This window comes from Boleophthalmus pectinirostris, unplaced genomic scaffold, assembly GCF_026225935.1.
Source record: "Boleophthalmus pectinirostris isolate CB_2022bp ecotype Guang Dong unplaced genomic scaffold, ASM2622593v1 HiC_scaffold_15, whole genome shotgun sequence".
Classification (NCBI taxonomy): domain Eukaryota; kingdom Metazoa; phylum Chordata; class Actinopteri; order Gobiiformes; family Gobiidae; genus Boleophthalmus; species Boleophthalmus pectinirostris.
The window spans coordinates 1,295,040-1,312,539 of NW_026571070.1; the positions used below are offsets into that span (position 1 = coordinate 1,295,040).

General features: G+C 46.4%; 2 protein-coding genes across 3 annotated transcripts in view; both read right to left on the bottom strand.

Moving 5' to 3' along the window:
* The window catches only part of eci2 (enoyl-CoA delta isomerase 2), a 15,673-nt gene extending 7,316 nt beyond the window's left edge, over window positions 1-8,357 (bottom strand). For both annotated transcript variants that reach the window (XM_020927587.2, XM_055151050.1), the window contains exons 1-6: window positions 8,212-8,357; window positions 5,257-5,321; window positions 4,561-4,763; window positions 3,673-3,864; window positions 2,322-2,391; window positions 2,133-2,235 (exon numbers count right to left, since the gene is read on the bottom strand). In XM_020927587.2, coding sequence (XP_020783246.1) covers window positions 2,133-2,235; window positions 2,322-2,391; window positions 3,673-3,864; window positions 4,561-4,763; window positions 5,257-5,321; window positions 8,212-8,267 — 689 coding nt within the window. In that variant the 5' untranslated portion in view covers window positions 8,268-8,357. The remainder of the gene's footprint in view (window positions 1-2,132; window positions 2,236-2,321; window positions 2,392-3,672; window positions 3,865-4,560; window positions 4,764-5,256; window positions 5,322-8,211) is intronic.
* Window positions 8,358-9,261: 904 nt separating this feature from the next.
* On the bottom strand, window positions 9,262-16,075 carry LOC110162686 (gamma-crystallin N-B). The gene is made up of 4 exons (XM_020927588.2): window positions 15,956-16,075; window positions 15,555-15,711; window positions 11,858-12,003; window positions 9,262-9,609 (listed from the first exon to the last, which is right to left on the bottom strand). The coding sequence occupies exons 1-4, from the start codon at window positions 15,961-15,963 to the stop codon at window positions 9,474-9,476; spliced, it is 447 nt and encodes a 148-aa protein (XP_020783247.2). The 5' UTR covers window positions 15,964-16,075; the 3' UTR covers window positions 9,262-9,473.
* Between the last annotated feature and the right edge of the window lie 1,425 nt (window positions 16,076-17,500).

Sequence of the window (17,500 nt, forward strand, 5' to 3'; positions counted from 1 at the left end):
TTGATTCAATATGGTTCAGTAAAACTAAATTCTAAATCATGTCTGTGATACTAAAAGTTTTTGTTTCTTGTGTAAAGTTCATCTGAAACACAAACATTTTAATCAAACAGTGAAAATGTCAAATGTGTCGCATAAACAAGTTTCTTTCCTCTAAACCAGGGGTCGGCAACCCGCGGCTCCGGAGCCGCATGTGGCTCTTTAGCGCTCCCCTAGTGGCTCCCTGGAGCTTTGTCAAAAATGAGTGAAAATGGAAAAGGAATGATTTTTGTTGTTGCCGTTTTTAACCTGGTTTCTTTCGGGGTAAAACCTGACACAAACATTCTTATGCTGTAAAAATATATGTCATAAATACCGAGTGTCAGAATTGCGTCATCGCCTGCGACCCAGAGCAGCACGGACACAGGAGGGTGGCTGCTGTAAACAAACGGGGGGTGTGAAGGGCCGTGGATCCCAAAGGCAAAAAGAGAAAGACTGATGATGAGAACAGAGGATTTAAGAAAGAACGGACAGAAACGTTTGCCTGCGTGTTTGATTTGCAACGAGAAGTTGTCAAATAACAAGAAGAGCAATTTGGAGCGACATTTTCAGCTAAAACATGCTAAAGCTGCAGCCGAACACCCAGTTGGGACTGAGAGAAAAAGTGCAATTGCAGTGCTTGTGGAGAAACTAGGACTGCAAAAACAGTTTGAAGAAGTGGATTGCATCTCCAAACTCTACTGCTGCTGCAAGTTTTGTTTCAGCCCGGGAGATAGTAAAGCGCAGGAAACCGCTCACCGATGGCGAGTACATGAAGGATCCATTCATTAAAATATCAGAGTGCCTATTTTCAGACTTCAAAAACAAAACCGAGATAATTCAGAGAATTAAAGACACGCCTCTCTCTGCAAAGACAGTGAAGGAAAGGAAACATCACCGATCGGCAAATCAAGGATATCAATTCAGCTCCATCTTACTCCGTTGCCTGTGATGAGTCGAGTGACGTGCCCGATATCGAACAGACAGCTCTGTTATGCAGGTATGTGAACTCGGACGGGCCGCAAGAACAAATGATTGAATTAATATCACTGAAAGCACAGCGGTGTAGTCACGTGGTGCATCATTCTCTCCAGGATGTGCTGCAGGGAAAATAAACCTTTAATCATGAATGTTCATTTTGTATTTGTAGCCGACTTCGTCTACATTCAGACTGCAGGGCTTAATGCTCAATTCCGATTTTTTTTGTGAAATACGATGTTTTTTCGAGCTCGTTCACATTTCCAATTAAATGCGACTTGTATTCGATCCGCTGTGTGAACATTAAACGGTCCAAAAGTGTCCCACATGTGACACTGGAGACACGACGACGTCAACCGCAGCGAGCGTCTCTGTGTTTACACAAGTTGAACAAACATGGACGCAGCATCGAGCACCTGGAGATTTTACAGTTCCGGTTTCCGCCTGCTTCAGTGCAGAATAGTGACGTTTGTGTCTTGTTGATGACGTGTAGGTGGATGAATGTGACCTGACTGTTCACACTCAAGTCACATGTTAAAGATCAGATATGGATCAGTTTCAGGAGCACAGATCCAAGTGTCCTGGTCACATGTGAAAACATCACATCTGTGTGGTTCAGACATTAAAAGATCAGATACAGGAACATAGAGACAAAAAATCAGATTTGGGAAACTTCAGGTGCATCTGAACGCAGCCTTAGTCATTTTAATATTTAATTTTATATAGTTCATACACTGACAGCCTGTGTTGTCTTCACATTAGGATTATATAAGACTTTTATTTTGTGCGGCTCCAGGCAGGTTTGGTTTTTGTTTTTCGGGCCAGTATGGCTCTTTGAACATTTTGGGTTGCCGACCCCTGGACTAAACAAACAACAAAACTGTAGCTCTGTAATGAAATAATTGAGTAAAATAAACCAAAAAATCCTCTTGGTGATTTATCGATTACGACAGCCCACGATATCGATACTGAATCATCATTAACGATACGATATGTCGATATTTTCAGTAAACAGGAAGTGAACATGGGCACACTTCTGGCTCCAGTTCAGTTTCTATTGCTGCTCTGTGGCTCCTCTCTCTGTCTGGTCCAGTTCTTGTCCAGTCCTGGTCTAGTCCTGGTCCAGTCCCGGTCCAGACCTGAGCAGTTCTCCTCCGTCCTTGGCCTTCTGCTCCAGTCCTCCTTCGGGGATCTCGGTGAAGTTGGTGAGGTCGTTGCCGCTGCAGTAAAAATCTCCGGCTCCTGGAACAAAAAAAAAACAAAAAAACAAAAAACCAAATCAAACTAAACGTGAAGACGAGTTTAAAATCAGAGAGGAAGAGTTTTACCGGTGAAGACGGTGAGAACCGACGAGTCCGACGACGCCTGATCCAGAGCCGCCATGATCTCCCTGTACATCTGACACACAGATAGACCTGGTTTAGTCCTGGTCCGGTCCTGGTCTAGTCCTGGTCTAGTCCCGGTCTGGTCCCAGTTTAGTCCTGGTCTGGTCCTGGTCCAGTCCTGGTCTAGTCCCGGTCTGGTCCCAGTTTAGTCCTGGTCTGGTCCTGGTCCAGTACCTCGGTGGTGATGGCGTTCTTCTTGGCAGGTCAGTCTAGTCCTGGTCTGGTCCTGGTTTGGTCCTGGTCTAGTCCTGGTTTAGTCCTGGTCTAGTCCTGGTTTAGTCCTGGTTTAGTCCTGGTTTAGTCCTGGTTAGTCCTGGTTTAGTCCTGGTTTAGTCCTGGTCTGGTCCTGGTTTAGTCCTGGTTTAGTCCTGGTTTAGTCCTGGTCTAGTCCTGGTCTGGTCCTGGTCTGGTCCTGGTTTAGTCCTGGTTTAGTCCTGGTCTAGTCCTGGTCTAGTCCTGGTCCGGTACCTCGGTGGTGATGGCGTTTTTCTTGGCGGGTCAGTCTAGTCCTGGTCTAGTCCTGGTCTAGTCCTGGTCCAGTACCTCGGTGGTGATGGCGTTTTTCTTGGCGGGTCGGTCTAGTCCTGGTCTAGTCCTGGTCTAGTCCTGGTCTAGTCCCGGTCCGGTACCTCGGTGGTGATGGCGTTCTTCTTGGCGGGTCAGTCTAGTCCTGGTCTAGTCCTGGTCTAGTCCTGGTCTAGTCCTGGTCCGGTACCTCGGTGGTGATGGCGTTCTTCTTGGCGGGTCAGTCTAGTCCTGGTCTAGTCCTGGTCTAGTCCTGGTTTAGTCCTGGTCTAGTCCTGGTCTAGTCCTGGTCTAGTCCTGGTCTAGTCCTGGTCCGGTACCTCGGTGGTGATGGCGTTCTTCTTGGCGGGTCAGTCTAGTCCTGGTCTAGTCCTGGTCTAGTCCTGGTCTAGTCCTGGTCTAGTCCTGGTCTAGTCCTGTCGGTCCGGTCCGGTACCTCGGTGGTGATGGCGTTCTTCTTGGCGGGTCAGTCTAGTCCTGGTCTAGTCCTGGTCTAGTCCTGGTCTAGTCCTGGTCTAGTCCTGGTCCGGTACCTCGGTGGTGATGGCGTTCTTCTTGGCGGGTCAGTCTAGTCCTGGTTTAGTCCCGGTCTAGTCCCGGTCCGGTACCTCGGTGGTGATGGCGTTCTTCTTGGCGGGTCAGTCTAGTCCTGGTCTAGTCCTGGTCTAGTCCCGGTCCGGTACCTCGGTGGTGATGGCGTTCTTCTTGGCGGGTCAGTCTAGTCCTGGTCTAGTCCTGGTTTAGTCCTGGTCTAGTCCCGGTCCGGTACCTCGGTGGTGATGGCGTTCTTCTTGGCGGGGCGGTTCAGGGTGATGGTCGTGATGTTGTTTTCCGTCGTCACCAGCAGCGTCTCGTACGGTGAACTCAAACTCCCAGCAGGCCGAGCGGCGACGGAGGCACTTCCTCCTTCAGCCGCCACCAGGGAGCCAATCAGATCGCAGTACTGCTGACGGGCGTCGTCCTGGAAACAGACCCGCGCTTTAGTCCAGGTCCAGACCTGGTTTAGACCTGGTTCAGTCCTGGTTCCATCCTAGTTCTGTCCTGATACGGTTTAGTCCCAGTTTAGTCCCAATTTAGTCCCGGTTTAGTCCCGGTTCAGTCCCGGTTCAGTCCCGGTTCAGTCCCGCTTCAGTCCCGCTTCAGTCCCGGTTCAGTCCCGGTTCAGTCCCGGTTCAGTCCCGGTTCAGTCCCGGTTCAGTCCCAATTTAGTCCCAGTTCAGTCCCGGTTCAGTCCCGGTTCAGTCCCGGTTCAGTCCCGCTTTAGTCCCGGTTCAGTCCCGGTTCAGTCCCGGTTCAGTCCCGGTCTTCAGTCCCAGTTCAGTCCCGGTTCAGTCCCGGTTCAGTCCCGGTTCAGTCCCGCAGTTTCAGTCCCGTTCAGTCCCGGTTCAGTCCCGGTTCAGTCCCGGTTCAGTCCCGGTTCAGTCCCGCTTTAGTCCCGGTTCAGTCCCGGTTCAGTCCCGGTTCAGTCCCGGTTCAGTCCCGGTTCCCGGTTCAGTCCCGGTTCAGTCCCGTTCAGTCCCGTTCAGTCCCGGTTCAGTCCCGGTTCAGTCCCAGTCCTTCAGTCCCGGTTCAGTCCCGTTCAGTCCCGGTTCAGTCCCGGTTCAGTCCCGGTTCAGTCCCGGCTCAGTCCCGGTTCAGTCCCGGTTCAGTCCTGGACCTGTGCGGTGTCTCCCAGGGCGTTCCAGGCGTCCCACTTGGCTCGGTTGATGAAGTCGATCATGCCGGGCCGGGCCGTGCTGCAGCGCCCCACGGTGGCCTGTTTGAACAGAGCGTAGATCTTCAGCTTGGCTTCGTTTCCGGGGTCGTTTTTCAGAGTCGACAGTTTGGACTTTGCCTCCTCGAACTGCTCCACCGAAGCTCCTGCGCAAAAAACACCAACCAACACCAACACTCTTCATCTTCAGCTTCAGGTTCAACGCCCGGACCCAGACCCAGACTCCAACCCAGAACCAGACCCAGACTCCAACCCAGAACCAGACCCAGACTCCAACCCAGAACCAGACCCAGACCCGGACCCCGACCCCAGACTCCAACCCAGAACCAGACCCAGACCCAGACCCCCGACCCCAGACTCCAACCCAGACCCAGACCCAGACCCCGACCCCAGACTCCAACCCAGACCCAGACCCAGACCCCGACCCCAGACTCCAACCCAGAACCAGACCCCCCGACCCCAGACCCCCCAGACCCCGACCCCACCCCCCAGACCCCAGACCCCAGACCCCAGACCCCAGACCCCAGACCCCAGACCCCAGACCCCAGACCCCAGACCCCCCAGACCCCCCCCCCCAGACCCCAGACCCCGACCCCAGACCCTGACTCCGGCTTGAACGCTTCAGCCAACCAGACTCACCCATCCTGAGAGGAGACGCCGCCACGTGCAGCTTGAGGCGCGGAACCACACACGGACGAACAAACCTGAAACACACGACACGTACAAAAACATTTATTATATTCACCAAAAACACCACCGCGCCGAGCGTTCGTCACACACACGAAGCTCCACAGGCTGAAGCTGAAGTCCGACCCGGATCACGGTCCAGGTCGGTTTGGTTTGGTTTGGTTTGGTTTTGCCGAGACGCTCGACACATCAGACTTTTTCCACAACGGCTGAAGTGAGAGATTTTATTTGCACACGCTGTAAATTAAAAACAACATTTCACACAAGTAGAAACAAAAGAAAAAACCTGAGCAGGAGAAAAGAGGAGAACTTCAGTGTCTCGTAAAATCACCTCCAAATACATTTTACCACAACAAACGTGAACAGGGCTGGGGTCATGAGGAAGATGCCGATACGATACGATACATACCGCAACACAGTGAGCTTACAATTCGATACGATTTATTTCAAATCGATTCAATACGGTTCAGTAAAAAGTAAAGTCTAAATCCTGTGTGACACTAAAAGTCTTTGTTAAATCACGTCTTGTGTAAAGTTCATCTGAAACACAAACATTTTAATCCTCAAACAGTGAAAATGTCAAATGTGTCGCATAAACTGAACTGGAACTAAATCATTCAGTAAAATAAACCAAAAAATCCTCTTGGCGATATATCGATACAACAGAACATGATAACGATACTGTATCATCACATTAAACGATACGATATGTCGATATTTTGATATTTTTGCACAGCTCTAATCCTGAAGAGACACGTGGACTTTCAGTGGTGAATATTTAAATATCATTACAAATCAATGTTTGTTTTATTTGTCTTTTAAAATCGTCTCGAGAGGAAATCGATCTGAGAGTTTGGGTTAAATGATTCCAGAGACTCGGCCTCTGGACTCGAGTTTTCTGCACAAGGGAAGAGAAAAGTGTCTGTAGTGTCTCGTAGTTCAGGTGTGAACATGAAAAAGAGTCAAAAGATCTGAGTAAAACATCTGACAAAAGTAAATGAACAGACAAATACAGTTTATGTTCACATTAAATATGTCAAAATATTGTGTTTTCTGAACAGAGCAGCAGACGACGACAATCTGTGAGAATAATTCATAATTTTTAAACATTTCCTTTGTATTCGGGTCATTCCACGCCATTTCATCAAATTTCCAGAAAATCTCATGCATCATGTTTTTTAAAAATTTTGAAAAAAAGACCAGCTGGTCCCAAACGATCGTGTACCAACCCTGTGAAGTTTTAGTCATTTTCGATCAACACTTTTTAAGTTACAGCTCATTTTATGAGGGGAGGATGTGTCGGGGCCCAAAATCCCATTGACTGACTGAAACCTCAAAAACACCAACGTTCAAGATACAATTAAAAACTGAAGGAGTTTCATAAAATACATGTTTGGTGCCATATGAAAGGTCTTTTTCTGCTCTTTCAAACAAAAATTATTCAAAAATTTTCATCACTACCCACAAGCCAGAAATGAATAAATGACATGTGAAAATCAGACCATGTTACATTTTCACACACAACACATTTCACATTTTCAACATTCTGTGATTTTTTTTTTAACAGTCCAAGTACAAATCTTGATTCTCAAAAAAATTCAAGGATCTCCTACACCTACAAGTAGGTTTAAAAAGGGCTAAAAACGGAACGCCACAGAAATGAACAAGTTTTTTTTTTTTCATTTTTAAGTTCATATAAAATGACGATGAGTTGAGATTCTAAACTTTGGACAGATGTGATTTGAACACAGAGTCGAGGAGAACGAACCTACAACATTTCAGCCTCTGTGTGTGTGACACTTACAGAGAAATCCACCTGAAAACAGACGAGAAAAAATGATGTGATTTTGGGCCTGTAAATGGACACATCCTCCCCTCATAAAATGAACTGTAACTTAAAAAGTATTGATCAAAAATGACTAAAGCCTCAGGGTTGGTACACGATCGTTTGGGACCAGCTGGTCATTTTTTCAAATTAAAAAAAAAACATGATGCGTGAGATTTTCTGGAAATTTGATGAAATGGTGAAGAATGACCCTGTTCTTAACAGAAGAGGAGACAACGACCATCTGTCTGAGTAATTCATTATTCTTAAACAGTTTTTAGTATTCATAAAATCTTGAGAGTTGAGTCTTGGTCCAGTCCCGGTCCAGTCGCAGTTTGGTCCTGGTTCGGTCCTGGTCCGGTCCTGGTCCAGTCCTGGTCCAGTCCTGGTTTAGTCCCGGTTTAGACCCGGTCCAGTCCATCCACATGTGATCACAGACTGTGAAATCATTATTGAGGTGTTTATTTACTTGTTCATGTTTTTTATTCTTTTATATTTCTTCAGAGTGTGAGCGCTGGGGTCACCGCGGGGTCACGAGAGGAGAGAATGGAGGGCAAAGGTCAAATACAACACCGATGTTTTCCAACACAACATCAGTTTACTTATAATCTGTCAGATGAAGTCGTGGATATTTCTGAAAACTGGATTCACGTGAAACACACAAACAGGTTCAAGTATTTTTTGTATTTATCTGTGTTTTATCTTTAGGTCATTCAGGTCACAAATCCTCTAAATCCGTTTATATAACTTTTATTATTTTTATAAACGGTTTTATTTAGTCAAAGGAGCAGCTCTAAACGTGCCGCTGGCCTTTACACAACAGGAGCAGTTAAACCAGATGCCCTCCCGTGAGCAGGAGGTTTATTGTCGGGTTGTTGTCGGGTTGTTGTCGGGTTTATTGTCGGGTTGTTGTCGGTTGTTGTCGGGTTGTTGTCGGGTTGTTGTCGGGTTGTTGTCGGTTTGTTGTCGGGGTCTTGTCCTCTGTGACCCGCAGAGACGCGCCTGTGTCCGGACTCCGGAGCGTCCACAGCCCGCGGACCCCCAACAAACTCTCCTAAAGTCTGTTTTTTCTGGATTCTTACCGCGACAAATGGACCAGACGCCGAGCAGCGAGAGTTTTCAGGGCGACACCGGCCATGGGAGCCTGCGGAGCGGAGGAGGAGCGGAGGAGGAGCGGGGCAAAGTGCAGCGGAGCGGCGGAGGAGGAGGAGCCGCCGGGGGCACGGAGGTAGCGTTAGCATTAGCATTAGCATTAGCATTAGCAGCGTTTGTGTTTACACCCGCACTTCCGCATCTGCGTGCTGCGTGCTCTCTCATTGGCCACAAGATTTAACGTAAACGGGGTGAAAATCATTTATTTAGTATTTGAATATAATTTATTTATTATTATTTTATATTATAATCAAGTTATTCATGGTGTCAATATTTTTGGTAAAGAAAGAAGTATTTTTACAAGATAAAAATCAGGTTGACTTTGCCGTTTCTCTTGTCGAGTAGTTTTCTGTTGCCGCTGGACTCAAACTTAACTTAAGTGTAAATGTGAAATAGTGTTTTTTGTACAACACCTACAGTATCTTGGCATCAACCTGTGTAAAAACATGTCAGACAGACAAGAACAAAACTTCACTTTAAAACTGTAAAACACCAGTACAATATTAAACATGTGACTGCAAAGGGACATTTCTGTTTTTGGACGCAGATGTGACTGAGGCTGAAGGTTTGTCCTGCACTTTCACTTTATGTAAACGACTCAAACTGCCATAGAAATTAATACTTTAACAAATTTCATTTGGAAAAACAAACACCATCATTTGGAAGCCAATTTCCACCAGTAAATAAAAAATAAAAGACTCACAGAAACTCCTAATTATGACTTTAAAACTCATAATTATGAGTTTCTGTGAGGCTTCCATTGTACTTGCTCTTTTTTATTTTAAGGTAAAATATGGTGAGTAAATAGAACAAACTAAACACTTTTCTGCATTTTAACAAACAAAAGAGAAAAAGGTTTGAAAAGAGGTTTTCAAATATTTCAACACATTTTATGAATAAAAATGCCCCAAAATGTCATGTTTTTTTGGGTTTTTTTTTCCATTTGATGCCAAATTAAATTAACTAAACCAGAACTACACTACGACTAGACCTGGACTAGAGCAGGACTAGACCTGGACTAGACCTGGACTAGTGTTCAGTTTGTGCTTGTGTAAAGTGAATAAAAACACACGGAGGCGTTTGGTAGAAAAGTTGTCGTATATTTGGAGTCCGTTTTATTTGTGCGACATGTGTCAGAGGTCAGCGGGGTCACGGGGGGGTCACGGCGGGGTCACAGGTGAAAGGTCAGGGCTCAGAAGTAGTTGACGACGCGGCGGATGGACTGGATGTTGGGGTTCTGGGCCTGCCACTCGTTGTGACTGCAGTAACAGCCGCGCTCCACGATGTACATGCGCCCGCGGAAGTTTGGCTCCTCGTACATCACCCACCTGCACAGAGGGCAAAGGTCAGGACCAGGACTAGACCAGGACTAAACCAGGACTGAACCAGGACAGAACCAGGACTGAACCAGGACTAAACCTGGACTGAACCAGGACTGAACCAGGTCTACATCCCTCATCTGTGGAGAAACTGAGGGTTAAATCCATGAGAGTTCTTTTAAGATCAAATATCTCTGGTGTTTGTGAACCTGGTGAGTCTTGAAATGAGGCGTGATCAGAGTTTAGGATTTTTGTATCTGACAAACTTCAGCCTGTTTGACCTGAAATCCAGATTATTTCATTTGTGAAAAACCCGCAGGAGGAAACAGTTTGTGGACGGGTCAGACTCACATCAACTGGGTCTGACTGAAGGTTCAGTTTTTGGTTTGTTTCACTTTGACACTTTGACCAATCAACACGAGGGTTTGTTTGAACATACGACTCGAGATTTAGTCTGATTCGTGAGCTGGTTTCACTTGGTGTAAACCGTGTGACCTGCAGCATTAGGATTCATTCACTCGACAGGAGACGGAGACTTTTTTTATTGAACCAATCGCTGCTGTTTGGTCGTGTCGTTTGTAAAGCTCCAAATCCTGTAAGAAGAAGAACAATAACGTCTTTTCCCCGAGATCAAATTCACCAAATATTCTCTTTGTTCAGACTTTAAATCCTCGGGGATCTGGGGAATGTCTGTCTACATCTACGTCCACATCGACGATTTGTTTACTGTTGTACTGAAACACAAAAGGGACACAGACAAACGCCACGACCACGACGATGTCAGGACTTCACAGCTCACAGCTGATTGGTCAGTGCACGTCTATAACCTCTGGGGTTTTTGCCAAAAACGTCCAGTGTTTTCTGAGATATTTAAAAAAAAACACTGATACAAATCTACCAAAATACCTAAAAGACAAATAAATGTCGAAAATGATAAAAATGGTCTTGATTTGGTCTCGATGGGCTGTGGGCTGGTGTCAGTCTGGCGCCCCCTAGTGCCTCCAATTAAATTCATTTCTCTAGATCAGAATCAGAAAACACTGGACGGTTTTTGCAAAAACCCCAGAAGTTATAGACGCACACTGACCAATCAGCTGTGAGCTGTGAAGTCCTGACATCGTCGTGGTCGTGTCGTCCGTCTGTGTCCATTTTGTGTTTCAGTACAACAGTAAACAAATCGTCGATGTGGACGTAGATGAAGACAGACATTCCCCCAGATCCCCGAGGATTTAAACTCTGAACAAAGAGAATAGTTTGGTGAATTTGATCTCGGGGAAAAGACGTTATTGTTCTTCTTCTTACAGGATTTGGAGCTTTACAAACGACACGACCAAACAGCAGCGACTGGTTCAATAAAAAAAGTCCCCGTCTCCTGTCGAGTGAACGAATCCTAATGCTGCAGGTCACACGGTTTCCACCAAGTGAAACCAGCTCACGAATCAGACTAGTGGTCTCGATTTCGGCCTCGGTCTCGGTCTTGGTCTTGTCTCAGTCTCGGTCTCAGTCTCGGACTCTGTGGTCTTGGTCTCAGTCTTGGTCTTGTCTCGGTCTCGGACTCTGTGGTCTTGGTCTTGTCTCGGTCTCGGACTCTGGTCTTGGTCTTGGTCTTGTCTCGGTCTCGGACTCTGGTCTTGGTCTTGGTCTTGTCTCGGTCTCGGACTCTGGTCTTGGTCTGCGTTGCCTTGAGTCTGACGATTCATGTTGTGTAATTTATCAATAATTTCTTCCAATAATATCGAGAACCAAACTGTATGAAATATAAACTATAATCTTTGTAAATGATGTGCATCTGTGTTGTCGTTGTGTTGTCGTTGTGTGTCGTTGTGTTGTCGTTGTGTTGTCGTTTGTCGTTGTGTTGTCGTTGTGTGTCGTTGTGTTGTCGTTGTGTTGTCGTTGTGTCGTCGTTGTGTGTCGTTGTGTCGTCGTTGTGTTGTCGTTGTGTTGTCGTTGTGTGTCGTTGTTGTGTGTCGTTGTGCGTCGTTGTGTCGTTGTCGTCGTTGTGTTGTCGTTGTGTGTCGTTGTGTTGTCGTTGTGTTGTCGTTGTGTGTCGTTGTGTGTCGTTGTGTTGTCGTGTTGTCGTTGTGTGTCGTTGTGTTGTCGTTGTGTGTTGTCGTTGTGTTGTTGTGTCGTTGTGTTGTCGTTGTGTCGTTGTGTCGTTGTGTTGTCGTTGTGTTGTCGTTGTGTTGTTGTGCGTGTGTGTGCGTCGTTGTGTTGTCGTGTTGTCGTTGTTGTCGTTGTGCGTCGTTGTCGGACTCACGCTCCGTCTCCGTAGACGCGCACAGAGTTGATGCAGTTCTTGGAGAAGCCTCGGCTCTGGAGGAAGGGGCAGTCGTCACAGATCTCCACACACTGACCTGAGAAGTTACAGCCCTCGAACATCTCGATACGATAGTGCTCCCCGTGCTGCGGACGAGACAGAGGACAGAGGACAGAGGACAGAGGACAGAGGACAGGGACAGAGGACAGAGGACAGAGGACAGAGGACAGAGGACAGAGGAGGACAGAGGACAGAGGACAGAGGACAGAGGACAGAGACAGAGGACAGAGGACAGAGGACAGAGGACAGAGGACAGAGGACAGAGGACAGAGGACAGAGGACAGAGGACAGAGGACAGGACAGAGGACAGAGGACAGAGGACAGAGGACAGAGGTAAGCGGGGACAGGTTAGGTTTGGTTCGGTCGCTTTATTCGTACCTGTAGATAAATTTGTAGGTAAATTTGTTTTGCACATTTGAGCGGCAGGTTCCACATTTCACATTTCATCATCCACAAAACACACAGAAAAACACAATTACAAAATAAAGTTTTACAGATGCTCCAGAGGAGAACGGTTTGTTCCATAAACGACCAAATAAATTCATCCATCAGGCTCGGCTAAAATCACAATAAATCTTAAATATGTTCAAAACACACAATCTTAGATAAATAGATGACAATTTATTCATAAGTTCGACAGCGGCTGGAACGAAGCTCCTTTTAAAACGATTCGTTCTAGATGTTGGGACTAAAAACCTCAGACCAAAGAGAAGCAGCTGAAACTCTGAGTTTAGTGGATGTTGCTCGTCTCTTAAAATCCTCTGGGACGTCGTCTGTAAGTGTCTCGAGTCCAGCGGCTCTGACTAGTGATGGGCATGATTAATCGATTAATCGATTAATCGATAATTGATCATTAAGAATTTCATGGATTCCGTTGATTTTACTGGACAAACTGAATGTATGTGTGTGTGTCGTGACCAAACAGGTGTGTACATGTGTCTCTGCATCAGAAGGAGCGAGACACAAACAGTGGGTCAGTCTGTAACGAACCGAAGCACAAATGTGGATTTAACCAGGATTTGTAGAAGAAATTCCACACTTTCCGTTGCGTTGGGACAAGTGTGAGTCCATGTGCACAGTGGATAAAGCAGCACATATGTTTCTGTGTCCAGTGGGAAAAAGTTTTTCCAGGTGAGAGTCGCTCAATGTGGATGACGAGGCCCCGCCCCCCTCCCCCCGTACGCTGTCCTGGTTTTGACAAACACAAATCTGGTCACACTGACCTGTATTCACCTGAGTCATGTCTTTTAATCCAACACAAGTTGAACCACATCAGCGACACAAGAGCTGGAGTTTTATCTTCACTTAGTTTATGTAAATTAGTGATGTGGTTTTAAGTTTTGTTTGTGTGAGATTTGAACAAAACTGAATTAAACACATTATAATGTCAAACAGCTGATGTGGATCTAGAGTCGTTATGTTTATATGTCGTAAAGTTGAATTTATTGATGCAGATTAGTGCAGATAGTAATAATAATGATGATCATTTTAATAGAAAAACGTTCATGATTAATCGATAATCGATCATTAATTCTTCCAACGATCGATTAAGAAAATTTCATCGAATGCCCGTCATTAGTTCTGAGGATGAACAATCACCGACTCGCCCGTTTAACGACTGATTCAGGGAGTTGTTGATTTTATCAGAGTCGCTCCAAACCACGAGACCAATGAAAACGTTCAAACTGATTCCATAAATGTTTTATAAAACAGAGTCATCGTGGTTCTGTTCCTCAGACAGTGAAGACGCTGGAGCCTCTTTTACACACAACAGAACAATTCTCATCAAAACTCAATATTGAATCAGTGATTGTTCCAAGATATTTACACGAGTCACACACTGACTGAACCTTTATCTGTGTGACGTCACTGAGGCGCTCGCTCCCCAAACTCCATCACCATGTCCTTCGTCTTGGAAACATTTAGGTGTAGTCAGTGTTGGGGAGTAACAGATTACATGTACTGGAGTAATCAGAGTACAAATGATGAGTAACTGTTTTCAGTTACAGTTACTGTTTCAGTGAGTGGGAATTGGATTACAGTTACTTTGTTGAAATAAATGGATTAAACACAGAGAGATTTTACTGTTTTCACATTTTGGGCTAAATCCCTTTTTTTTCCTCGGTAATTCCACTCACTGCCGGAAACTAAACCAGGACTAAACCAGGACTAAACCAGGACTAAACCAGGACTAAACCAGGACTAAACCAGGACTAAACCAGGACTAAACCAGGACTAAACCAGGAATAAACCAGGACTAAACCAGGACTAAAGGAATAAACCAGGACTAAACCAGGACTAACCAGGACTAAACCAGGTCTAAACCAGGTCTAAACCAGGACTAAACCAGGACTAAACCAGGTCTAAACCAGGACTAAACCAGGACTAAACCAGGTCTAAACCAGGACTAAACCAGGACTAAACCAGGACTAAACCAGGTCTAAACCAGGACTAAACCAGGACTAAACCAGGACTAAACCAGGAAACCAGTATAAACCAGGTCTAAACCAGGACTAAACCAGGACTAAACCAGGACTAAACCAGGACTAAACCAGGACTAAACCAGGACTAAACCAGGTCTAAACCAGGACTAAACCAGGACTAAACCAGGACTAAACCAGGACTAAACCAGGTCTAAACCAGACTAAACCAGGACTAAACTAAACAGGAAACCAGGTCTAAACCAGGACTAAACCAGGACTAAACCAGGACTAAACCAGGTCTAAACCAGGACTAAACCAGGACTAAACCAGGTCTAAACCAGGACTAAAACAAAACTAAAGCAGGATTGAACAGGAGTAAATCCTGCTGTGTGGTCGTGTTTCCTCATTTTCTATCAATAATATTTTTAATCTGGTTCAGTAAAATCTGGGTTTGTCATTTTCTTTTATCAGATAAAACATCTTATGTTACGATTTCCTGGTCTTTTCTTCTCTACAGCAAATCAAGTAATCCAAAGTAATCAGATTACATTACTCACTTTAAGTAATTTAATGGATTACGTTACAAACTACATTTTGATGTGTGTAATCTGTAATCTGTAGGGGATTACATTTTAAAAGTAAACTTCCCAACACTGAGTACAGTCACAGGACTCGAGGTTCAGTCTGATTCGTGAGCTGGTTTCACTTGGTGTAAACCGTGTGACCTGCAGCGTCAGGATTCGTTCGCTCGACGGGAGGCGGGACTTTTTAAATTTAAAGGTCGTATAGAAGATTTTCCAAGGAAAGAGAAACGCAGCGACTGTTTGTCCTTTTTCAAACGTCGCGCTTCGCTCCTCTTCCCCTTCTCTTCTTCTTTCCTCGACGTCAAAAAACGATTTTCTTTCGCGAGGAACTGGCCGTGGATTCTTGTCGGCCGTTGCGACAAACTTGGTGCGAACTGAGAGGAAGCTGCAGTTCGAAAAGGACGATAAGAACCGACGTGTTGGTCGAGTAAACGGCATCAGCGCGAGAGGCGAATGTAAAACCATCATCACATCCTCCATTTTGGACACATTTAGGTGTAAATTTGACTCGTCACACCATTTTACAAAGTCCTCAACAGACAGGGACAGACAGGGACGGACAGGGACAGACAGGGACGGACAGGGACGGACAGGACAGGGGCGGGACTAAAGCGGGCGTGAAGGCGGTACCATGCGGATGGGTTTGCAGGAGCCCATGTGGTCGTTGTGGGAGTTCCAGCGCTGAAACTCGGGGTACTCTCCGTGCTCCAGGATGTACTGCTGCCCCCTGAAGTCCGGGTGGTCGAAGCAGATCCACGCGCCGCTCTCCACGCGGATGGAGTTCACCCTGAGGAGGGAGAGACAGGCTAACCACTCTGCCACGGTCACAGTCACACACACACACACACGCGCGGAGTCAAACCCACAACCGCCTCATTCTGATCCGTCCGCTCGTAACGTTCAGATCTGAATTTACGCACAAAATGAGTGAAATAAAATCAACACTGACAGAGAGAGAGAGAGACGAGCCGGAAGCGCGTCCGTGATCACTTCCTGTTCACGAGGCAAACCACTCTGCCGCAGTCACACACCTGTTCATGAAGCCTCGGTCCTGGAAGTTGTCACAGTCTCCCCTGACCTCCAGCTTCCTCCCGGTGAAGCATTTCCCCTCGTAAAAAGTGATCTGAAAAAACAACAACAAAACACTGAACCAGGACTGAACCAGGACTAAACCAGGACTGACCAGGACTAAACCAGGACTGAACCAGGACTAAACCAGGACTGAACCAGGACTAAACCAGGACTAAACCAGGACTGAACCAGGACTGAACCAGGACTAAACCAGGACTGAACCAGGACTAAACCAGGACTGAAACCAGGACTAAACCAGGACTAACCAGGACTGAACCAGGACTAAACCAGGACTAAACCAGGACTAAACCAGGACTAAACCAGGACTAAACCAGGACTAAACCAGGACTAAACCAGGACTGAACCAGGACTAAACCAGGACTAAACCAGGACTAAACCAGGACTGAACCAGGACTAAAACCAGGACTAAACCAGGACTGAACCAGGACTAAACCAGGACTGAACCAGGACTAAACCAGGACTAAACAGGACTAAAACCAGGACTGAACCAGGACTAAACCAGGACTAAAACAGGACTAAACCAGGACTGAACCAGGACTAAACCAGGACTGACCAGGACTAAACCAGGACTAAACCAGGACTGAACCAGGACTGAACCAGGACTAAACCAGGACTGAACCAGGACTAAACCAGGACTGAACCAGGACTAAACCAGGACTAAACCAGGACTAAACCAGGACTGGACCAGGACTAAACCAGGACTAAACCAGGACTGAACCAGGAACTAAACCAGGACTGGACCAGGACTAAACCAGGACTAAACCAGGACTAAACCAGGACTGAACCAGGACTAAACCAGGACTAAACCAGGACTAAACCAGGACTAAACCAGGACTGAACCAGGACTGAACCAGGACTAGACCAGGACTAGACCAGGACTAGACCAGGACTAAACCAGGACTAAACCAGGACTAAACCAGGACTAGACCAGGACTAGACCAGGAGGACACTCTAGAGTCTGTTTCCGTCTCTCACATCAACACAGAAAAGTCCTTCCAGAATCCAGAGTCAGTTTACGGACGAGGAAGGATTTTTTTCTGGTATTTTAAACTTTCATTTAACTAAATCACTCAGTTCTTTTTATTTAGTTTTATTCTGATCCGAGCTGTGGTGTCGTTTTGCTCTTTGCTGCTCGTGTTCAACCAGAAGATAAAATAATAAACTTCACCAAAAGGACAAAAGGAGAAAGTGTGTGTGCACTCACCTTCCCAGAGTACTGTGACATGCTGCGTCTGTGCGTCGCTCAGTGTCGCTGGGAAAACTTGGACGTGGATATTTATACAGCGGCAGGAGCGACGGGGGGGGCGGCGGGGGGGCGGCAGGGGGGGGACGGGGCCCCGCGGCTTTTCCCACAAAAGAGACGCCTCTGTGAGCCTCTGTGAGCCTCTGTGAGCCGCGCTGCGTCGACGATTCTCTTTGAGCCACAAACAAAGAGCCACGAGCGGCTCAAAGAAAACTGCTGCTCCTGCCATTTAACAGGGCCC